This window comes from Taudactylus pleione, unplaced genomic scaffold (genome assembly GCF_031769625.1).
Source record: "Taudactylus pleione unplaced genomic scaffold, aTauple2 ptg000912l, whole genome shotgun sequence".
NCBI lineage: Eukaryota > Metazoa > Chordata > Amphibia > Anura > Myobatrachidae > Taudactylus > Taudactylus pleione.
Window position 1 is genome coordinate 91449 of NW_028285313.1, and position 25403 is coordinate 116851.

At 48.2% G+C, this 25403-nt stretch overlaps 1 protein-coding gene across 1 annotated transcript in view; it reads left to right on the forward strand.

The window, feature by feature from the left end:
* The first annotated feature begins 1216 nt into the window (after window positions 1-1216).
* LOC148473785 (proproteinase E-like) overlaps window positions 1217-25403 on the forward strand; it is a 30574-nt gene continuing 6387 nt past the window's right edge. Inside the window, exons 1-6 of the mRNA XM_088459475.1 lie at window positions 1217-1256; window positions 2328-2416; window positions 3444-3541; window positions 7644-7778; window positions 21554-21690; window positions 21935-22077. Of these exons, the coding sequence (XP_088315601.1) occupies window positions 1217-1256; window positions 2328-2416; window positions 3444-3541; window positions 7644-7778; window positions 21554-21690; window positions 21935-22077 (642 nt within the window). The remainder of the gene's footprint in view (window positions 1257-2327; window positions 2417-3443; window positions 3542-7643; window positions 7779-21553; window positions 21691-21934; window positions 22078-25403) is intronic.

A 25403-nucleotide genomic window follows, 5' to 3' on the forward strand; every position in this document is an offset into this window, starting at 1 on the left:
TATAATGACGCAGGGCCGGCTCCCTTTATTACCTATAATGACGCAGGGACGGCTCCCTTTATTGCCTATAATGACGCAGGGCCGGCTCCCTTTATTACCTATAATGACGCGGGACCGGCTCCCTTTATTGCCGACGGGCCTGATTCCAATCTGGATGCAAATGCTGATATTTTCGCAGATTGAGCGGGTGTTAGCATGTCTACATAAGAGGCTGCTTCACCGATTCACCCCAACTCCGAGCTTGCTTGTAAAATGCTCTAATATTAAACCCATGTAATGGTTCTGGATGGAGTAATACTAGGGTTATTAGCAGTCAGGCTGAGCTCTATCAATATCACAGAGTTGGAACCTAATCTGGAATCATAGTGTGTAGGATGCACCTCCCATGGGGGTCACTTCTGCCAATGCCTGTCTTTTTATTTGTTACCCTTGAGCGTTACATACGGGCCCTAACAAAACCCAGCTATACAATGGTCTGGTGCCACGTCTGGCTGTAATATTCCCTAAGTGACCATATAATATCAGGCGTGAAGGTGCCTATAGTCCTGTATGAGGCAGGCGTGGTTTATGTGGAGAGTTAAGCTAGGTCCACACTGTCCGATATTTTTGATCGGGACGACCATCGGGCCGATTTTTCAGCAAATTGAAAGCCCCAATATAGCGATTTTTGCCCACGCCACACTGATTTTGCAAAAGTCCGCCCACAAGGAGGATAACATAGCGACAGGGGAACATAGGTAATGTGAGCAGAGGATTGAGAATACGCACACACTGCTCCATATCGGGAAATCGAGGCTGAGATTTTCTGTCTTGATCAACTAATTGAAGGGATGCGTTTGTGGGTGTTTTCTAACCAGTTTATCGGTGAAACTCTGAAATAATCGCTCATACACACTATACAATATATTAGGCCAATCATCCGATTATTGGTAAATCGGCACAATAATTGTATAGTGTGTACCTAGCTTTAGTAGGATGACAGCGTTAGCTCTCAGGACAGTCATGTGTAGGGGGGGGGTCTTTCTGTGAGGATGGAACCCCTCCCTCCTCCGAAGGTTGGGACATCAGCAGCTCTGTAAGCAGTATAAATATTGTCTGTGTGGGGGAGAGCTGATAGCGTATCGTGTCCCCCTCACCATATGGACGCTTCCCGTGATGTCACACCATCCAGACCAGTATATAACGCTCTACGCTCCCCACTCCTCTCCATGTCATCATGATGAGACTGATTGTGACCATTCTGCTGGCTGCTGTGGGTGAGTTATTGTAATTATTACACCATGCCTCTCTAGTCTGTGGCTGGTTAATAGGAGATAGACACTGAGGTACAGGGGACATTTTCATAGAGATGCAGTATATTACACAATGAGAGTACCTGCTTGTTGCTTTATGAATAACTCTTGGTGTCATAATTAGACATAGAAAGTTTATGCAAATACAGGTTTTGTTTAGAAAGTCCTATTTGAGAATCGGCTTGGAACTATCTGTTTCCCAGGCAAAGCTTCCATGCTAGCCTTGAGACAATTTTGAAGTCATGGGCCAGTAAGAAATTAGTGTGGTGTATTACCGTTGTATGACTGTAGATGGCACTGTAGGCAAATAAGCTAGGTCCTGATACAAGAAAGATTTGGGAAGACTCTGCTTCTCTGCTTGGCACTCTATGTTAAATAAACTCTGTTGGATTAGCCGGCCTAAACTAGAGATGGCAATCTGTGGATTAACCATTGATGGTGCCATCGGTGACTAACTTTGATGACATGGTTTGCACCCATCGATGGCCATCCCTGCTGGGGAACACGATGTGCTGCTCACCAACCAGGTTTGGGGCTTGGCGACACAACCTGCTTGTGGGGCTTAGTGACACAGGGGTGGGGCTGAGCTCTGTGTCCCCTGTGTCTGGAAAACCCCCCCAAAACCACCAACCACCGTGGCAATCAATGGATGGTTATTAACAATCAATGGTCATCAATAGCCTGCTCCTCGGCTGTGTCTATACAACACTGAGCTATGTATGATAACGTTTAAATACGTACAGTATTTGAATCGGGTAGTGAAGTAACTGAGCCTTAAATATGGTTAAGTGTAAGAAAATAAATAACTCGGTAGCAACCTAAATAATTGACTTTATTTTTTTGGGCATATATTTGTGCGGTGCTGGCTGCCTATAGTATGCTGTTATTGGGCAATTGTTTTGCATAACCTCTTGTGTCTGGTGAGGATATATCACTAGTAATCTCTCTGTCAGGCAGTGCAGTGTCTCTATTATTCTTGGGATGTTTTATACTTACATAAGTTACTGTCTCCTCTTTCCCTTCCATCTGTACCAGCAGCTGATGGTTGTGGGTTGCCCACTTACCTGCCCAACTCCCGGATTGTGAATGGCATAGACGCGGAGCCGTATAGCTGGCCGTGGCAGGTGAGGATCAGACGTGTATAATAAATTACTGATATGGTACATAGGTTGTTTCATTGGCATGTAGTGATATGCGGCCGCCGGGCTCAATGCCGACAGCGGAATCCCGGCAAGGGATGTTACATAGGCGTCGAAATACTGACGCCTATGTTAATCCCGATGCCAAAACGCCGAGGACGCCAGCCCGAACTAATGTAAGTCCGGGGTGCCCTTAGAGTTAGCCTCGTGGGGGGGTTAGTATTAGGGAGTCTAGCGGGATTAGCGTAAGGTTTGGGGGGGATTAGGGTTAGTCATCCCTAGGACGGAGGGTTAGGCACCACTGGGTGGAGGTTAGGTGTAGGCACCCCCCCGGGAGGGTTAGGTTTAGGGTGCGGGAAGGGGGTGTTAGATTTAGTTACCCCTGGGGGGGGAGGTTAGGGCTAGGCACCACTAAGGGAGGGTTAGGCACTAAGGGGGAGGTTAGGGTTAGGCAACACCAAGGGAGGGTTGGGGGGGGGGGGGGGACAGGGGAGGGTTAGTATACTTACCTACCCCAGTCGGGATCTCCTCATGTCGGGTATCTGCTGTCAAGATTTGAATGAAGGTTAAACAGCTGCCGGCAATTCAGTCCCATCCACATACTTTTGGGGTCCATTCATCAACGAGGTTTATCATACGTAACGAGTGGTAAAACTCGCTGTGTATGATAAATGGTGCTCCAGCCAATCAGCTCCCAACTGTCATCTGTTTTGAAAAATGGCCGTTGCGAGCGGATTGGCTGGAGCAACATTTATCACACGTAAGGAGTTGTAAAACCCGTTGCGTATGATAAAGCTCGTGGATAAATGGGCCCCCTAGTGTGACAGAATATGAATAGGCAAATTAGCCTATTATAGCCTTCACAAATGAATCTGTAGGAGTTCCCCATAAGCTGTTAGACGCTATTTGTCATACTGTCCGCATGTCAGTGGGGCACCTCCTGAGACAGTAGTGTGACAGATGGGTCACACAGGACAGGAGAGTAAATCATCATCTGTATCGCACCTCCCAGGTATCTCTGCAGTACCAGATTCCGGACGGGTACCAGCACACCTGTGGGGGCAGCCTCATTACATCCCGCTGGGTGCTGACTGCTGCACATTGCATCAGGTGGGTGCTTCTGACTGAGGGACATGTCACTGTGGGGGATGCGTGACGTAGGAAGACACCACCAGGATGCGTGACGCCATATGAGCCGGTGCTGTGGGTGATTGAGTCCCAATATTTGGGTAATTAATAATCGCCCATGGGAGGGCGGCAGTATGATCACTCTCAATCATTTTAAAAAGGTTTTTTTCCCCCTATGTGACATAGTAGGGGGTGCAAGTGCTACAGGGACCCGCAGCTGTGTGTGTGGTGGTGCGGGGGATGTATGGGGGCTGCATTTTCTGTTAAAACCCCTCGTGTGTGAATATATATATATATATATATATTGTTTATCCTTAGATGCCAAATGGGGCCCCTATATATATATATATATATATATATATATATATATCTATTTATATATATATATATATATATATATATATATGCACGCACACACGCACGCACGCACACGTGAACCCTTACACCTCTTATACTGAAGCGTTGTAGTGAGTGAATCCCCTTTTCAGCAACTGGGTAAGATCTATGGACTGTAAACATCATCTATTATTGAGGAGAAGAATGGTGTGAGAGGACTGGTATTGCTGCATTCTGACGTGGCATATAGGGTAGGGGTGTGGTATGATTGGGCGACACTTATCATGTCAACCCTAACCCTCCACAGCCTAACCCAAGCCTCCACCACATCCCCCCACCAGTCTAACCCTAACCTCCGCCCCTCCCCCGCCCGCAGCCTAACCCTATCCTCCACCACATCCCCCCCACAGTCTAACCCTAACCTTCCCTTGTAGCCGAACCCTAACCTCCGCCCCTCCCCTGCCCACAGCCTAACCCTAGCCTCCACCACATCCCTCCACCAGTCTAACCCTAACTTTCCCTTGTAGCCTAACCCTAACCTCTGCCCCTCCCCCGCCCGCAGCCTAACCCTAACATCCGCTCCTCCCCCGCCCCCTATCCCTAGCCTCCACCACATCCCTCCACCAGTCTAACCCTAACCTTCCCTTGTACCCTAACCCTAACCTCCGCCCCTCCCCCGCCTGCAGCCTAACCCTAGCCTCCACCAGTCTAACCCTAACCTTCTCTTGTAGCCTAACCCTAACCTCCGCACCTCCCCCGCCTGCAGCCTAACCCTAGCCTCCACCACATCCCCCCCCAGACTAACCCTAACCTTCTCTTGTGGCCGAACCTTAACCTCCGGCCCTCCCCGGCACACAGCTATCCCTAGCCTCCACCACATCCCCACCAGCCTAACCCTAACCTCCACCACATACCTCCACCAGTCTAACCCTAACCTTCCATTGTAGCCTAACCCTAACCTCCACCCCTCCCCCACCCGCAGCCTAACCCTAACCTCTACCACATCCCTCCACCAGTCTAACCCTAACCTTCCCTTGTAGCCTAACCCTAACCTCCGCACCTCCCCCACCTGCATCCTAACCCTAGCCTCCACCACATCCCTCCACCAGTCTAGCCATAACGTTCCATTGTAGCCTAACCCTAACCTCCACCCCTCCCCCGCCTGCAGCCTAACCCTAGCCTCCACCACATCCCCCCCCCAGTCTAACCCTAACCTTCCCTTGTAGCCTAACCCTAGCCTCCACCACATACCTCCACCAGTTTAACCATAACCTTCTCATGTAGCCTAACCCTAACCTCTGCCCCTCCCCCGCCTGCAGCCTAAACCTGGCATCCACCACATCACCCCCAGTCTAACCCTAACCTTCTCTTGTAGCCTAACCCTAACCTCCGGCACTCCCTGGCCCACAGCCTAACCCTAGCCTCCACCACATCCCCCCCAGACTAACCCTAACCTACTCTTGTAGCCTACCCCTAACCTCTTCACCTCCCCCGCCCGCAGCCTAACCCTAACCTCCACCACATCCCTCCACCAGTCTAACCTAACCTTCCATTGTAGCCTAACCTTAACCTCCGCACCTCCCCCGCCCGCAGCCTAACCCTAGCCTCCACCAGATCCCCCCCAGTCTAACCCTAACCTTCCCTTGTAGCCTATCCCTAGCCTCCACCACATCCCTCCACCAGTCTAACCTGACCTTCTCTTGTAGCCTAACCCTAACCTCCGCCCCTCCCCCGCCCACAGTCTAACCCTAGCTTCCACCACATCCCCCCCAGTCTAACCCTAACCTTCCCTTGTAGCCTAAACCAAACCTCTGCACCTCCCCCGCCCGCAGCCTAACCCTATCCTCCACCACATCCCCCCCCCCCAGTCTAACCCTAACCTTCCCTTGTGGCCTAACCCTAACCTCCGCACCTCCCCTGCCCGCAGCCTAACCCTAACCTCCACCACATACCTCCACCAGTCTAACATTAACTTTCCATTGTAGCCTAACCCTAACCTCCGCACCTCCCCCACCCGCAGCCTAACCCTAGCCTCCACCACATCCCCCCCAGACTAACCCTAACCTTCTTTTGTAGCCTAACCCTAACCACCGGCCCTCCCCGGCCCACTGCCTAACCCTAGCCTCCACCACATCCCCACCAGTCTAACCCTAACCTTCCGTTGTAGCCTAACCCTAACCTCCGCACTTCCCCCCGCCCGCAGCCTAACACTAACCTCCACCACATATCTCCAAGAGTCTAATCCTAACCTTCCATTATAGCCTAACCCTAACCTCCACCCCTCTCCCACCCGTAGCCTAACCCTAGCCTCCACCACATCGCTCCACCAGTCTAACCATAACCTTCCCTTGTAGCCTAACCATAACCTCCTCCCCTCCTCCGCCCGCAGCCTAACTCTAGCCTCCACCACATACCTCCACCAGTCTAACCATAACCTTCTCTTGTAGCCTAACCCTAACCTCTGCCCCTCCCCCACCCACATCCTAACCCTAGCCTCCACCACATCCCCCCCAGACTAACCTGAGCCTCCACCACATACCTCCACAAGTCTAACCTTAACCTAACCTAACCTTACCCTAACCTTAACCTCCACCACATCCCCCCCAGTCTAACACTAACCTTCGCTTGTAGCCTAACCCTAACCTCTGCCCCCGCCCGCAGCCTAACCCTAACCTCTGCCCCCGCCCGCAGCCTAACCCTAACCTCCACACACACACACACTCAGTCTAACCCTAACCTCCACCTGCAGTCTAACCCTACCCGCAGTGCCTAACCCTAATCATCGGCATCCTCAGAATGACGACATTTCAGATGTACACATGTCAACATTTTAATGTCGCCATTCTGAATGCTGACATGGTTACTGTGGACCATCTGACCGGATACCATCGGGTAGGATTAGCCATCAGAAACCAGTGGTTGATATCCAATCTGCTGTCGACACCAGGAAGAAGTGTCCATAGCTAACCATCCGTGGTTAAACCTTCAAAAAGTGACCCTGTGAGGGCTGCGTACCATCCCCAGGCATGGAGCGATGGCCATCCCTAATATAAGACACAGGGCAATCACCTCCCACTGTTCTCTATAACCTCTATGAATCATGAGAGCTTGGACAGCTCCCCCAGTGGCTCCCGGTGGAACTGAAGCAGACCAGTAACTACCTAATGATGTTCCTGTATTTTTGATTTGAGATCTGTCTGGCTTTTGCATGAGTCCATGTGTATGAGATGTTGTATTATTAGGACTGTTATATAGGGCATTTATATGTACCAGCTGCGATGGTTTTATGTATAGGTTTTATGTATAGGTTTTATGTATAGGTTTTATGTATAGGTTTTATGTATAGGTTTTATGTATAGGTTTTATGTATAGGTTTTATGTATAGGTTTTATGTATAGGTTTTATGTATAGGTTTTATGTATAGGTTTTATGAAGTCTCCAGCTCAATTGTTTGTCTGTTACTTTTTTAACAACTTTTTTAAGTACAGGAGACAAGATACTTTATGTTACTATATTTTTACCTTTCCCGTAAATGCTTATTATTATTATTAGTTACTATTAATAAGTGCCTGAATGTCAGTATACAGAAACAAAGAGAAGAGTGATAGCGCTATATAAGGCCTCCCTACACCTTATAACCTATGATGCTACATGTAGTGCACCAGAGGGCCTGGTGCCGCTGACACACCTGACAGAGGCCTGCTCTTGCTGTATAGCATCACGTTGGACAATAACCTTTGTGTTACAGCAACAGACAAACTTATCGTATTGTTCTGGGAGAACACGACCGCAGCGTGGAGGAGGGGCCAGAACAATATATCCCCATTAACAAGGAAGATATCATTCTCCATCATGGCTGGAACGACTACTGTGCTGCGTGCGGGTAGGTGATGTCTTATCGTCCCCACCGGAGCTGTATTAGATCCACTGACCCCTGAAATACAGCATTTCAGTCTGGTGTGTATAGGAATATGGGTTGTACACACACACAAATAATACACAAAAGCACCGTCATATAATTACACATAAATGTAAACCGTCTATAGTAGTTATATGTAATATGGGGTGACCAGGAAAATGAGAGAGTTATATGTGTAGTGTAGAGGCGCCTGTATTATGTAGATCACAGGTTTTCAAACTCTGGGCCTGATTCAGACCCGCTCGCGAGCGCTGAGCGCTCGCAAGCGGGTCGACGTTGGCCCAGTGCGCATGCGCACGAGGGAGCCGGCTCCGTCGCTTGCATGCGCGAGACCCGGATAGCGACGGCCAAGCCATCGCGCCGGGTCTCGCTACAAAGGGGGCGTGCTGTCGATGGTGAGTGACAGCACGCCCCCTTTGGTGGGCCTGCTGGGGCGTGGCTGGCCAGACGGAGGCGTTCCCATGGGAATGCCTACCGCCTGGGGCCGGCCCCACTGACGTCACAAGTGATGTCAGTGGGAGTGCCTTCGGCTCTGATAGAGCCGAAAGCACTCTGGGGCTTGCGGCAACGAGACCCTACCACAAGGGTCTTGTCGCAAGCCCGATGGTCGCGATGGTCTTGACCATCATCCTGCCCGCTCGCTATAGCTGTGGGTGGTCACCCACAGCTATGCGAGCGGCCAGGAGGCCGGTCAAAAAAGAAAATAGCCCAGCCCTGATTCAGAGCGAGCGCTCTGTCAGAGCGTCCGGCTCTGAATCAGGGCCTCTGTCCTCAGGAACCCACACAGTGCATGTTTTCCATGTCTCCTCACAGCATCGCAAGTGAAATAATTAGCTCCACCTGTGGATCTTTAAAATGTGGGTGACCTGGAAAACATGAACTGTGTGGGGACCTGAGGATCAAGTTTGAGAACCACTGATGTAGATCATTCAGATACACACTGCAGCAGACACAGCGACTATCCTCATCTACTACACTCCAAACTGAAAGGTCAGATGACTGTAAATACAACAGCTAATCATGCAGGATATAAGGGTCTCACTCACTCACTGAGCAGCACTCACCCTCCAGTTATTATATTGCTCTCACTCACTGAGCAGCACTCACCCTCCAGTTACTATATTGCTCTCACTCACTGAGCAGCGCTCACCCTCCAGTTATTATAGTGCACTCACTCACTCACTGAGCAGCAATCACCCTCCAGTTATTATTATATTGCTCTCACTCACTCACTGAGCAGCACTCACCCTCCAGTTATTATATTGCACTCTCACTCACTGAGCAGCACTCACCCTCCAGTTATTATATTGCTCTCACTCACTGAGCAGCGCTCACCCTCCATTTATTATAGTGCACTCACTCACTGAGCAGCACTCACCCTCCAGTTATTATTATATTGCTCTCACTCACTCACTAAGCAGCACTCACCCTCCAGTTATTATATTGCTCTCACTCACTCACTGAGCAGCACTCACCCTCCAGTTATTATTATATTGCTCTCACTCACTCACTGAGCAGCACTCACCCTCCAGTTATTATATTGCACTCTCACTCACTGAGCAGCACTGACCCTCCAGTTATTATATTGCTCTCACTCACTGAGCAGCACTCACCCTCCATTTATTATAGTGCACTCACTCACTGAGCAGCACTCACCCTCCAGTTATTATTATATTGCTCTCACTCACTCACTGAGCAGCGCTCACCCTCCAGTTATTATAGTGCACTCGCTCACTCACTGAGCAGCACTCACCCCCCAGTTATTATATTGCACTCTCACTCACTGAGCAGCACTCACCCTCCAGTTGTTATATTGCTCTCACTCACTCACTGAGCAGCACTCACCCTCCAGTTATTATATAGCTCTCACTCGCTGAGCAGCACTCACCCCCCAGTTATTATATAGCTCTCACTCACTGAGCAGCACTCACCCTCCAGTTATTATATTGCTCTCACTCACTGAGCAGCACTAACCTTCCAGTTATTATATAGCTCTCACTCACTGAGCAGCACTGACCCTCCAGTTATTATATTGCTCTCACTCACTGAGCAGCACTCACCCTCCAGTTATTATATTGCTCTCACCCACTGAGCAGCACTCACCCTCCAGTTATTATATTGCTCTCACTCACTGAGCAGCACTCACCCCCCAGTTATTATATAGCTCTCACTCACTGAGCAGCACTCACCCTCCAGTTATTATATTGCTCTCACTCACTGAGCAGCACTCACCCTCCAGTTATTATATTGCTCTCACTCACTGAGCAGCACTCACCCCCCATTTATTATATTGCTCTCACTCACTGAGCAGCGCTCACCCTCCATTTATTATAGTGCACTCACTCACTGAGCAGCACTCACCCTCCAGTTATTATTATATTGCTCTCACTCACTCACTAAGCAGCACTCACCCTCCAGTTATTATATTGCTCTCACTCACTCACTGAGCAGCACTCACCCTCCAGTTATTATTATATTGCTCTCACTCACTCACTCACTGAGCAGCACTCACCCTCCAATTATTATATTGCACTCTCACTCACTGAGCAGCACTCACCCTCCAGTTATTATATTGCTCTCACTCACTGAGCAGCACTCACCCTCCAGTTATTATATAGCTCTCACTCACTGAGCAGCGCTCACCCTCCATTTATTATAGTGCACTCACTCACTGAGCAGCACTCACCCTCCAGTTATTATTATATTGCTCTCACTCACTCAATGAGCAGCGCTCACCCTCCAGTTATTATATAGCTCTCACTCACTGAGCAGCACTCACCCCCCAGTTATTATATAGTTCTCACTCACTGAGCAGCACTCACCCTCCAGTTGTTATATTGCTCTCACTCACTCACTGAGCAGCACTCACCCTCCAGTTATTATATAGCTCTCACTCACTGAGCAGCACTGACCCTCCAGTTATTATATTGCTCTCACTCGCTGAGCAGCACTCACCCCCCAGTTATTATATAGTTCTCACTCACTGAGCAGCACTCACCCTCCAGTTGTTATATTGCTCTCACTCACTCACTGAGCAGCACTCACCCTCCAGTTATTATATAGCTCTCACTCACTGAGCAGCACTGACCCTCCAGTTATTATATTGCTCTCACTCGCTGAGCAGCACTCACCCCCCAGTTATTATATAGTTCTCACTCACTGAGCAGCACTCACCCTCCAGTTATTATATTGCTCTCACTCACTGAGCAGCACTAACCTTCCAGTTAATATATTGCTCTCACTCACTGAGCAGCGCTCACCCTCCATTTATTATAGTGCACTCACTCACTGAGCAGCACTCACCCCCAGTTATTATATTGCTCTCACTCACTGAGCAGCGCTCACCCTCCATTTATTATAGTGCACTCACTCACTGAGCAGCACTCACCCTCCAGTTATTATTATATTGCTCTCACTCACTCACTAAGCAGCACTCACCCTCCAGTTATTATATTGCTCTCACTCACTCACTGAGCAGCACTCACCCTCCAGTTATTATTATATTGCTCTCACTCACTCACTGAGCAGCACTCACCCTCCAGTTATTATATTGCACTCTCACTCACTGAGCAGCACTCACCCTCCAGTTATTATATTGCTCTCACTCACTGAGCAGCACTCACCCTCCAGTTATTATATAGCTCTCACTCACTGAGCAGCGCTCACCCTCCATTTATTATAGTGCACTCACTCACTGAGCAGCACTCACCCTCCAGTTATTATTATATTGCTCTCACTCACTCAATGAGCAGCGCTCACCCTCCAGTTATTATATAGCTCTCACTCACTGAGCAGCACTGACCCTCCAGTTATTATATTGCTCTCACTCGCTGAGCAGCACTCACCCCCCAGTTATTATATAGTTCTCACTCACTGAGCAGCACTCACCCTCCAGTTGTTATATTGCTCTCACTCACTCACTGAGCAGCACTCGCCCTCCAGTTATTATATAGCTCTCACTCACTGAGCAGCACTGACCCTCCAGTTATTATATTGCTCTCACTCGCTGAGCAGCACTCACCCCCCAGTTATTATATAGTTCTCACTCACTGAGCAGCACTCACCCTCCAGTTATTATATTGCTCTCACTCACTGAGCAGCACTAACCTTCCAGTTAATATATTGCTCTCACTCACTGAGCAGCGCTCACCCTCAATTTATTATAGTGCACTCACTCACTGAGCAGCACTCACCCCCAGTTATTATATTGCTCTCACTCACTGAGCAGCGCTCACCCTCCATTTATTATAGTGCACTCACTCACTGAGCAGCACTCACCCTCCAGTTATTATTATATTGCTCTCACTCACTCACTAAGCAGCACTCACCCTCCAGTTATTATTATATTGCTCTCACTCACTCACTAAGCAGCACTCACCCTCCAGTTATTATATTGCTCTCACTCACTGAGCAGCACTCACCCTCCAGTTATTACATTGCTCTCACTCACTGAGCAGCACTCACCCTCCAGTTATTATATTGCTCTCACTCACTGAGCAGCACTCACCCTCAGTTATTATATTGCTCTCACTCGCTGAGCAGCACTCACCCTCCAGTTATTATATTGCTCTCACTCACTGAGCAGCACTCACCCTCCAGTTATTATATTGCTCTCACTCACTGAGCAGCACTCACCCCCAGTTATTATATAGCTCTCACTCACTGAGCAGCACTCACCCTCCAGTTATTATATAGCTCTCACTCACTGAGCAGCACTCACCCTCCAGTTATTATATTGCTCTCACTCAATGAGCAGCACTCACCCTCCAGTAATTATATTACTCTCACTCGCTGAGCAGCACTCACCCTCCAGTTATTATATTGCTCTCACTCACTGAGCAGCACTCACCCCCAGTTATTATATTGCTCTCACTCACTGAGCAGCGCTCACCCTCCATTTATTATTGTGCACTCACTCACTGAGCAGCACTCACCCTCCAGTTATTATTATATTGCTCTCACTCACTCACTAAGCAGCACTCACCCTCCAGTTATTATATTGCTCTCACTCACTCACTAAGCAGCACTCACCCTCCAGTTATTATATTGCTCTCACTCACTCACTGAGCAGCACTCACCCTCCAGTTATTATATTGCTCTCACTCGCTGAGCAGCACTCACCCTCCAGTTATTATATTGCTCTCACTCACTGAGCAGCGCTCACCCTCAGTTATTATATTGCTCTCACTCAATGAGCAGCACTCACCCCCAGTTATTATATAGCTCTCACTCACTGAGCAGCACTCACCCTCCAGTTATTATATTGCTCTCACTCGCTGAGCAGCACTCATCCTCCAGTTATTATATTGCTCTCACTCACTGAGCAGCACTCACCCTCCAGTTATTATATTGCTCTCACTCACTGAGCAGCACTCACCCTCCAGTTATTATATTGCTCTCACTCACTGAGCAGCACTCACCCCCAGTTATTATATAGCTCTCACTCACTGAGCAGCACTCACCCTCCAGTTATTATATTGCTCTCACTCAATGAGCAGCACTCACCCTCCAGTTATTATATTGCTCTCACTCGCTGAGCAGCACTCACCCTCCAGTTATTATATTGCTCTCACTCACTGAGCAGCACTCACCCTCCAGTTATTATATTGCTCTCACTCACTGAGCAGCACTCACCCCCAGTTATTATATAGCTCTCTCTCACTGAGCAGCACTCACCCTCCAGTTATTATATTACTCTCACTCGCTGAGCAGCACTCACCCTCCAGTTATTATATTACTCTCACTCGCTGAGCAGCACTCACCCTCCAGTTATTATATTGCTCTCACTCACTGAGCAGCACTCACCCCCAGTTATTATATTGCTCTCACTCACTGAGCAGCGCTCACCCTCATTTATTATAGTGCACTCACTCACTGAGCAGCACTCACCCTCCAGTTATTATTATATTGCTCTCACTCACTCACTAAGCAGCACTCACCCTCCAGTTATTATATTGCTCTCACTCACTCACTGAGCAGCACTCACCCTCCAGTTATAATATTGCTCTCACTCACTGAGCAGCACTCACCCTCCAGTTATTATATTGCTCTCATTCACTGAGCAGCACTCACCCCCAGTTATTATATAGCTCTCACTCACTGAGCAGCACTCACCCTCCAGTTATTATATTACTCTCACTCGCTGAGCAGCACTCACCCTCCAGTTATTATATTGCTCTCATTCACTGAGCAGCACTCACCCCCAGTTATTATATAGCTCTCACTCACTGAGCAGCACTCACCCTCCAGTTATTATATTACTCTCACTCGCTGAGCAGCACTCACCCTCCAGTTATTATATTGCTCTCACTGAGCAGCACTCACCCCCAGTTATTATATTGCTCTCACTCACTGAGCAGCACTCACCCCCAGTTATTATATAGCTCTCACTCACTGAGCAGCACTCACCCTCCAGTTATTATATAGCTCTCACTCACTGAGCAGCACTCACCCTCCAGTTATTATATTGCTCTCACTCGCTGAGCAGCACTCATCCTCCAGTTATTATATTGCTCTCACTCACTGAGCAGCACTCACCCTCCAGTTATTATATTGCTCTCACTCACTGAGCAGCACTCACCCTCCAGTTATTATATTGCTCTCACTCACTGAGCAGCACTCACCCCCAGTTATTATATAGCTCTCACTCACTGAGCAGCACTCACCCTCCAGTTATTATATTGCTCTCACTCAATGAGCAGCACTCACCCTCCAGTTATTATATTGCTCTCACTCGCTGAGCAGCACTCACCCTCCAGTTATTATATTGCTCTCACTCACTGAGCAGCACTCACCCTCCAGTTATTATATTGCTCTCACTCACTGAGCAGCACTCACCCCCAGTTATTATATAGCTCTCTCTCACTGAGCAGCACTCACCCTCCAGTTATTATATTACTCTCACTCGCTGAGCAGCACTCACCCTCCAGTTATTATATTACTCTCACTCGCTGAGCAGCACTCACCCTCCAGTTATTATATTGCTCTCACTCACTGAGCAGCACTCACCCCCAGTTATTATATTGCTCTCACTCACTGAGCAGCGCTCACCCTCATTTATTATAGTGCACTCACTCACTGAGCAGCACTCACCCTCCAGTTATTATTATATTGCTCTCACTCACTCACTAAGCAGCACTCACCCTCCAGTTATTATATTGCTCTCACTCACTCACTGAGCAGCACTCACCCTCCAGTTATAATATTGCTCTCACTCACTGAGCAGCACTCACCCTCCAGTTATTATATTGCTCTCATTCACTGAGCAGCACTCACCCCCAGTTATTATATAGCTCTCACTCACTGAGCAGCACTCACCCTCCAGTTATTATATTGCTCTCACTGAGCAGCACTCACCCCCAGTTATTATATTGCTCTCACTCACTGAGCAGCACTCACCCCCAGTTATTATATAGCTCTCACTCACTGAGCAGCACTCACCCTCCAGTTATTATATAGCTCTCACTCACTGAGCAGCACTCACCCTCCAGTTATTATATTGCTCTCACTCAATGAGCAGCACTCACCCTCCAGTAATTATATTACTCTCACTCGCTGAGCAGCACTCACCCTCCAGTTATTATATTGCTCTCACTCACTGAGCAGCACTCACCCCCAGTTATTATATTGCTCTCACTCACTGAGCAGCGCTCACCCTCCATTTATTATTGTGCACTCACTCACTGAGCAGCACTCACCCTCCAGTTATTATTATATTGCTCTCACTCACTCACTAAGCAGCACTCACCCTCCAGTTATTATATTGCTCTCACTCACTCACTAAGCAGCACTCACCCTCCAGTTATTATATTGCTCTCACTCACTCACTGAGCAGCACTCACCCTCCAGTTATTATATTGCTCTCACTCGCTGAGCAGCACTCACCCTCCAGTTATTATATTGCTCTCACTCACTGAGCAGCGCTCACCCTCAGTTATTATATTGCTCTCACTCAATGAGCAGCACTCACCCCCAGTTATTATATAGCTCTCACTCACTGAGCAGCACTCACCCTCCAGTTATTATATTGCTCTCACTCGCTGAGCAGCACTCATCCTCCAGTTATTATATTGCTCTCACTCACTGAGCAGCACTCACCCTCCAGTTATTATATTGCTCTCACTCACTGAGCAGCACTCACCCTCCAGTTATTATATTGCTCTCACTCACTGAGCAGCACTCACCCCCAGTTATTATATAGCTCTCACTCACTGAGCAGCACTCACCCTCCAGTTATTATATTGCTCTCACTCAATGAGCAGCACTCACCCTCCAGTTATTATATTGCTCTCACTCGCTGAGCAGCACTCACCCTCCAGTTATTATATTGCTCTCACTCACTGAGCAGCACTCACCCTCCAGTTATTATATTGCTCTCACTCACTGAGCAGCACTCACCCCCAGTTATTATATAGCTCTCTCTCACTGAGCAGCACTCACCCTCCAGTTATTATATTACTCTCACTCGCTGAGCAGCACTCACCCTCCAGTTATTATATTACTCTCACTCGCTGAGCAGCACTCACCCTCCAGTTATTATATTGCTCTCACTCACTGAGCAGCACTCACCCCCAGTTATTATATTGCTCTCACTCACTGAGCAGCGCTCACCCTCATTTATTATAGTGCACTCACTCACTGAGCAGCACTCACCCTCCAGTTATTATTATATTGCTCTCACTCACTCACTAAGCAGCACTCACCCTCCAGTTATTATATTGCTCTCACTCACTCACTGAGCAGCACTCACCCTCCAGTTATAATATTGCTCTCACTCACTGAGCAGCACTCACCCTCCAGTTATTATATTGCTCTCATTCACTGAGCAGCACTCACCCCCAGTTATTATATAGCTCTCACTCACTGAGCAGCACTCACCCTCCAGTTATTATATTACTCTCACTCGCTGAGCAGCACTCACCCTCCAGTTATTATATTGCTCTCATTCACTGAGCAGCACTCACCCCCAGTTATTATATAGCTCTCACTCACTGAGCAGCACTCACCCTCCAGTTATTATATTACTCTCACTCGCTGAGCAGCACTCACCCTCCAGTTATTATATTGCTCTCACTGAGCAGCACTCACCCCCAGTTATTATATTGCTCTCACTCACTGAGCAGCACTCACCCCCAGTTATTATATAGCTCTCACTCACTGAGCAGCACTCACCCTCCAGTTATTATATAGCTCTCACTCACTGAGCAGCACTCACCCTCCAGTTATTATATTGCTCTCACTCGCTGAGCAGCACTCATCCTCCAGTTATTATATTGCTCTCACTCACTGAGCAGCACTCACCCTCCAGTTATTATATTGCTCTCACTCACTGAGCAGCACTCACCCTCCAGTTATTATATTGCTCTCACTCACTGAGCAGCACTCACCCCCAGTTATTATATAGCTCTCACTCACTGAGTAGCACTCACCCTCCAGTTATTATATTGCTCTCACTCAATGAGCAGCACTCACCCTCCAGTTATTATATTGCTCTCACTCGCTGAGCAGCACTCACCCTCCAGTTATTATATTGCTCTCACTCACTGAGCAGCACTCACCCTCCAGTTATTATATTGCTCTCACTCACTGAGCAGCACTCACCCCCAGTTATTATATAGCTCTCTCTCACTGAGCAGCACTCACCCTCCAGTTATTATATTACTCTCACTCGCTGAGCAGCACTCACCCTCCAGTTATTATATTACTCTCACTCGCTGAGCAGCACTCACCCTCCAGTTATTATATTGCTCTCACTCACTGAGCAGCACTCACCCCCAGTTATTATATTGCTCTCACTCACTGAGCAGCGCTCACCCTCATTTATTATAGTGCACTCACTCACTGAGCAGCACTCACCCTCCAGTTATTATTATATTGCTCTCACTCACTCACTAAGCAGCACTCACCCTCCAGTTATTATATTGCTCTCACTCACTCACTGAGCAGCACTCACCCTCCAGTTATAATATTGCTCTCACTCACTGAGCAGCACTCACCCTCCAGTTATTATATTGCTCTCATTCACTGAGCAGCACTCACCCCCAGTTATTATATAGCTCTCACTCACTGAGCAGCACTCACCCTCCAGTTATTATATTACTCTCACTCGCTGAGCAGCACTCACCCTCCAGTTATTATATTGCTCTCATTCACTGAGCAGCACTCACCCCCAGTTATTATATAGCTCTCACTCACTGAGCAGCACTCACCCTCCAGTTATTATATTACTCTCACTCGCTGAGCAGCACTCACCCTCCAGTTATTATATTGCTCTCACTGAGCAGCACTCACCCCCAGTTATTATATTGCTCTCACTCACTGAGCAGCACTCACCCCCAGTTATTATATAGCTCTCACTCACTGAGCAGCACTCACCCTCCAGTTATTATATAGCTCTCACTCACTGAGCAGCACTCACCCTCCAGTTATTATATTGCTCTCACTCAATGAGCAGCACTCACCCTCCAGTAATTATATTACTCTCACTCGCTGAGCAGCACTCACCCTCCAGTTATTATATTGCTCTCACTCACTGAGCAGCACTCACCCCCAGTTATTATATTGCTCTCACTCACTGAGCAGCGCTCACCCTCCATTTATTATTGTGCACTCACTCACTGAGCAGCACTCACCCTCCAGTTATTATTATATTGCTCTCACTCACTCACTAAGCAGCACTCACCCTCCAGTTATTATATTGCTCTCACTCACTCACTAAGCAGCACTCACCCTCCAGTTATTATATTGCTCTCACTCACTCACTGAGCAGCACTCACCCTCCAGTTATTATATTGCTCTCACTCGCTGAGCAGCACTCACCCTCCAGTTATTATATTGCTCTCACTCACTGAGCAGCGCTCACCCTCAGTTATTATATTGCTCTCACTCAATGAGCAGCACTCACCCCCAGTTATTATATAGCTCTCACTCACTGAGCAGCACTCACCCTCCAGTTATTATATTGCTCTCACTCGCTGAGCAGCACTCATCCTCCAGTTATTATATTGCTCTCACTCACTGAGCAGCACTCACCCTCCAGTTATTATATTGCTCTCACTCACTGAGCAGCACTCACCCTCCAGTTATTATATTGCTCTCACTCACTGAGCAGCACTCACCCCCAGTTATTATATAGCTCTCACTCACTGAGCAGCACTCACCCTCCAGTTATTATATTGCTCTCACTCAATGAGCAGCACTCACCCTCCAGTTATTATATTGCTCTCACTCGCTGAGCAGCACTCACCCTCCAGTTATTATATTGCTCTCACTCACTGAGCAGCACTCACCCTCCAGTTATTATATTGCTCTCACTCACTGAGCAGCACTCACCCCCAGTTATTATATAGCTCTCTCTCACTGAGCAGCACTCACCCTCCAGTTATTATATTACTCTCACTCGCTGAGCAGCACTCACCCTCCAGTTATTATATTACTCTCACTCGCTGAGCAGCACTCACCCTCCAGTTATTATATTGCTCTCACTCACTGAGCAGCACTCACCCCCAGTTATTATATTGCTCTCACTCACTGAGCAGCGCTCACCCTCATTTATTATAGTGCACTCACTCACTGAGCAGCACTCACCCTCCAGTTATTATTATATTGCTCTCACTCACTCACTAAGCAGCACTCACCCTCCAGTTATTATATTGCTCTCACTCACTGAGCAGCACTCACCCTCCAGTTATAATATTGCTCTCACTCACTGAGCAGCACTCACCCTCCAGTTATTATATTGCTCTCATTCACTGAGCAGCACTCACCCCCAGTTATTATATAGCTCTCACTCACTGAGCAGCACTCACCCTCCAGTTATTATATTACTCTCACTCGCTGAGCAGCACTCACCCTCCAGTTATTATATTGCTCTCATTCACTGAGCAGCACTCACCCCCAGTTATTATATAGCTCTCACTCACTGAGCAGCACTCACCCTCCAGTTATTATATTACTCTCACTCGCTGAGCAGCACTCACCCTCCAGTTATTATATTGCTCTCACTGAGCAGCACTCACCCCCAGTTATTATATTGCTGTCACTCACTGAGCAGCGCTCACCCTCATTTATTATAGTGCACTCACTCACTGAGCAGCACTCACCCTCCAGTTATTATTATATTGCTCTCACTCACTCACTAAGCAGCACTCACCCTCCAGTTATTATATTGCTCTCACTCACTCACTGAGCAGCACTCACCCTCCAGTTATTATATTGCTCTCACTCACTGAGCAGCACTCACCCTCCAGTTATTATATTGCTCTCATTCACTGAGCAGCACTCACCCCCAGTTATTATATAGCTCTCACTCACTGAGCAGCACTCACCCTCCAGTTATTATATTACTCTCACTCGCTGAGCAGCACTCACCCTCCAGTTATTATATTGCTCTCATTCACTGAGCAGCACTCACCCCCAGTTATTATATAGCTCTCACTCACTGAGCAGCACTCACCCTCCAGTTATTATATTACTCTCACTCGCTGAGCAGCACTCACCCTCCAGTTATTATATTGCTCTCACTCACTGAGCAGCACTCACCCCCAGTTATGATATTGCTCTCACTCACTGAGCAGCGCTCACCCTCATTTATTATAGTGCACTCACTCATTGAGCAGCACTCACCCTCCAGTTATTATTATATTGCTCTCACTCACTCACTAAGCAGCACTCACCCTCCAGTTATTATATTGCTCTCACTCACTCACTGAGCAGCACTCACCCTCCAGTTATTATATTGCTCTCACTCACTGAGCAGCACTCACCCTCCAGTTATTATATTGCTCTCATTCACTGAGCAGCACTCACCCCCAGTTATTATATAGCTCTCATTCACTGAGCAGCACTCACCCCCAGTTATTATATAGCTCTCACTCACTGAGCAGCACTCACCCTCCAGTTATTATATTACTCTCACTCGCTGAGCAGCACTCACCCTCCAGTTATTATATTGCTCTCATTCACTGAGCAGCACTCACCCCCAGTTATTATATAGCTCTCACTCACTGAGCAGCACTCACCCTCCAGTTATTATATTACTCTCACTCGCTGAGCAGCACTCACCCTCCAGTTATTATATTGCTCTCACTCACTGAGCAGCACTCACCCCCAGTTATTATATTGCTCTCACTCACTGAGCAACGCTCACCCTCATTTATTATAGTGCACTCACTCACTGAGCAGCACTCACCCTCCAGTTATTATTATATTGCTCTCACTCACTCACTAAGCAGCACTCACCCTCCAGTTATTATATTGCTCTCACTCACTCACTGAGCAGCACTCACCCTCCAGTTATTATATTGCTCTCACTCACTGAGCAGCACTCACCCTCCAGTTATTATATTGCTCTCATTCACTGAGCAGCACTCACCCCCAGTTATTATATAGCTCTCACTCACTGAGCAGCACTCACCCTCCAGTTATTATATTACTCTCACTCGCTGAGCAGCACTCACCCTCCAGTTATTATATTGCTCTCATTCACTGAGCAGCACTCACCCCCAGTTATTATATAGCTCTCACTCACTGAGCAGCACTCACCCTCCAGTTATTATATAGCTCTCACTCACTGAGCAGCACTCACCCTCCAGTTATTATATAGCTCTCACTCGCTGAGCAGCACTCACCCTCCAGTTATTATATTGCTCTCACTCGCTGAGCAGCACTCACCCTCCAGTTATTATATTGCTCTCACTCGCCCCCAGTTATTATATTGCTCTCATCTTCTCTCCCCTCAGTAATGATATCGCCCTGATTAAGTTATCGCGAGAGGCTGAACTGAACGACAAGGTCCAGCTCGGATGTCTCCCACCTTTGGGACGTATTCTCATTAATGATCACCAGTGTTACGGCACAGGCTGGGGAACCATCTACTGTAAGTGATGCATCAGAAGTATGAACAGATTTATTATAACCAATACAAATATAATTTGTGTAACAATGCAAAGTCCTAACCCCAGGCTCCATTTAGTGCGACTCTGAGGTAGCGCCAGGAGAACTGGACCGGTTCCTCCTCACACATTCTAAGAGTGAGAACCAGTCCCACTGGGGATAATGTAACTGGTGTTATAATAATTTCCTGTTATTAACCCTGCATTGTATTACTTATTACTGTGTAGCCAACGGTCCTCAGGCCCTAGTGCTGCAGCAGGCGGTACTCCCAGTCGTAGACCACGCTCACTGCACTCAGCCCGACTGGTGGGGAAATGTCATAGATGAGTCGCTTCTCTGCGCTGGTGGACAAGGTCAAGACAGCTGCAATGTGAGTGTATCCCGTGACCTCTGACTGGGATGGAGGAAGGGGGGGGGGGGGGGTGTATAATACATACTGGGTGTGATTATAAGCATCCAATATACACCCTGTAATACAACAAGGATTTGTACTATTATTAGGTCTAGCTGGTCCACTCCAGGCTGTACACAAGGCCAAACTCCTACTACACAAACCACCCTTTCCACATACTAAACTAGGGACTGTCTGTATTACATGTGTCCTGAGAGTGAGGGAACACCGGGACTGTCTGTATTACATGTGTCCTGAGAGCGAGGGAACACCAGGACTGTCTGTATTACATGTGTCCTGAGAGTGAGAGGACACCGGGACTGTCTTTATTAAATGTGTCCTGAGAGTGAGAGGATACCGGGACTGTCTGTATTACATGTGTTCTGAGAGTGAGAGGACACCGGGACTGTCTGCATTACATGTGTCCTGAGAGTGAGAGGATACCGGGACTGTCTGTATTACATGTGTTCTGAGAGTGAGAGGACACCGGGACTGTCTGCATTACATGTGTCCTGAGAGTGAGAGGACACCGGGACTGTCTGCAACACATGTGTCCTGAGAGTGAGAGGACACCGGGACTGTCTTTATTAAATGTGTCCTGAGAGTGAGAGGACACCCGGACTGTCTGCATTACATGTGTCCTGAGAGTGAGAGGACACCCGGCTGTCTGCATTACATGTGTCCTGAGAGTGAGAGGACACCGGGACTGTCTGTATTACATGTGTCCTGAGAGTGAGAGGATACGGGGACTGTCTGTATTATATGTGTCCTGAGAGTGAGAGGACACCGGGACTGTCTGCATTACATGTGTACTGAGAGTGAGAGGACACCGGGACTGTCTGCATTACATGTGTCCTGAGAGTGAGAGGACACCGGGACTGTCTGTATTACATGTGTTCTGAGAGTGAGAGGACACCGGGACTGTCTGCATTACATGTGTCCTGAGAGTGAGAGGACACCGGGACTGTCTGTATTACATGTGTCCTGAGAGTGAGGGGATACCGGGACTGTCTGTATTACATGTGTCCTGAGAGTGAGAGGACACCGGAACTGTCTTTATTAAATGTGTCCTGAGAGTGAGAGGACACAGGCACTGTCTGCATTACATGTGTCCTGAGAGTGAGTGAACACCCGGCTGTCTGCATTACATGTGTCCTGAGAGTGAGAGGACACCGGGACTGTCTGTATTACATGTGTCCTGAGAGTGAGAGGATACCGGGACTGTCTGTATTACATGTGTCCTGAGAGTGAGAGGATACCGGGACTGTCTGTATTACATGTGTCCTGAGAGTGAGAGGACACCGGGACTGTCTGTATTACATGTGTCCTGAGAGTGAGAGGATACCGGGACTGTCTGTATTACATGTGTCCTGAGAGTGAGAGGACACCGGGACTGTCTGTATTACATGTGTCCTGAGAGTGAGAGGATACCGGGACTGTCTGTATTACATGTGTCCTGAGAGTGAGAGGACACCGGGACTGTCTGTATTACATGTGTCCTGAGAGTGAGAGGATACCGGGACTGTCTGTATTACATGTGTCCTGAGAGTGAGAGGACACCGGGACTGTCTGTATTACATGTGTCCTGAGAATGAGAGGACACCGGGACTGTCTGTATTACATGTGTCCTGAGAGTGAGAGGATACCGGGACTGTCTGTATTACATGTGTCCTGAGAGTGAGAGGACACCGGGACTGTCTGTATTACATGTGTCCTGAGAGTGAGAGGATACCGGGACTGTCTGTATTACATGTGTCCTGAGAGTGAGAGGACACCGGGACTGTCTGTATTACATGTGTCCTGAGAGTGAGAGGATACCGGGACTGTCTGTATTACATGTGTCCTGAGAGTGAGAGGACACCGGGACTGTCTGTATTACATGTGTCCTGAGAGTGAGAGGACACCGGGACTGTCTGTATTACATGTGTCCTGAGAGTGAGAGGATACCGGGACTGTCTGTATTACATGTGTCCTGAGAGTGAGAGGACACCGGGACTGTCTGTATTACATGTGTCCTGAGAGTGAGAGGATACCAGGACTGTCTGTATTACATGTGTCCTGAGAGTGAGAGGACACCGGGACTGTCTGTATTACATGTGTCCTGAGAGTGAGAGGACACCGGGACTGTCTGTATTACATGTGTCCTGAGAGTGAGAGGATACCGGGACTGTCTGTATTACATGTGTCCTGAGAGTGAGAGGACACCGGGACTGTCTGTATTACATGTGTCCTGAGAGTGAGAGGATACCGGGACTGTCTGTATTACATGTGTCCTGAGAGTGAGAGGATACCGGGACTGTCTGTATTACATGTGTCCTGAGAGTGAGAGGACACCGGGACTGTCTGTATTACATGTGTCCTGAGAGTGAGGGGATACCAGGACTGTCTGTATTACATGTGTCCTGAGAGTGAGAGGACACCGGAACTGTCTTTATTAAATGTGTCCTGAGAGTGAGAGGACACAGGCACTGTCTGCATTACATGTGTCCTGAGAGTGAGAGGACACCCGGCTGTCTGCATTACATGTGTCCTGAGAGTGAGAGGACACCGAGACTGTCTGTATTACATGTGTCCTGAGAGTGAGAGGATACCGGGACTGTCTGTATTACATGTGTCCTGAGAGTGAGAGGACACCGAGACTGTCTGTATTACATGTGTCCTGAGAATGAGAGGACACCGGGACTGTCTGTATTACATGTGTCCTGAGAGTGAGGGGACACAGGGACTGTCTGTATTACATGTGTCCTGAGAGCGAGGGAACACCAGGACTGTCTGTATTACATGTGTCCTGAGAGTGAGAGGACACCGGGACTGTCTTTATTAAATGTGTCCTGAGAGTGAGAGGATACCGGGACTGTCTGTATTACATGTGTTCTGAGAGTGAGAAGACACCGGGACTGTCTGCATTACATGTGTCCTGAGAGTGAGAGGATACCGGGACTGTCTGTATTACATGTGTTCTGAGAGTGAGAGGACACCGGGACTGTCTGCATTACATGTGTCCTGAGAGTGAGAGGACACCGGGACTGTCTGCAATACATGTGTCCTGAGAGTGAGAGGACACCGGGACTGTCTTTATTAAATGTGTCCTGAGAGTGAGAGGACACCCGGACTGTCTGCATTACATGTGTCCTGAGAGTGAGAGGACACCCGGGTGTCTGCATTACATGTGTCCTGAGAGTGAGAGGACACCGGGACTGTCTGTATTACATGTGTCCTGAGAGTGAGAGGATACGGGGACTGTCTGTATTATATGTGTCCTGAGAGTGAGAGGACTCCGGGACTGTCTGCATTACATGTGTACT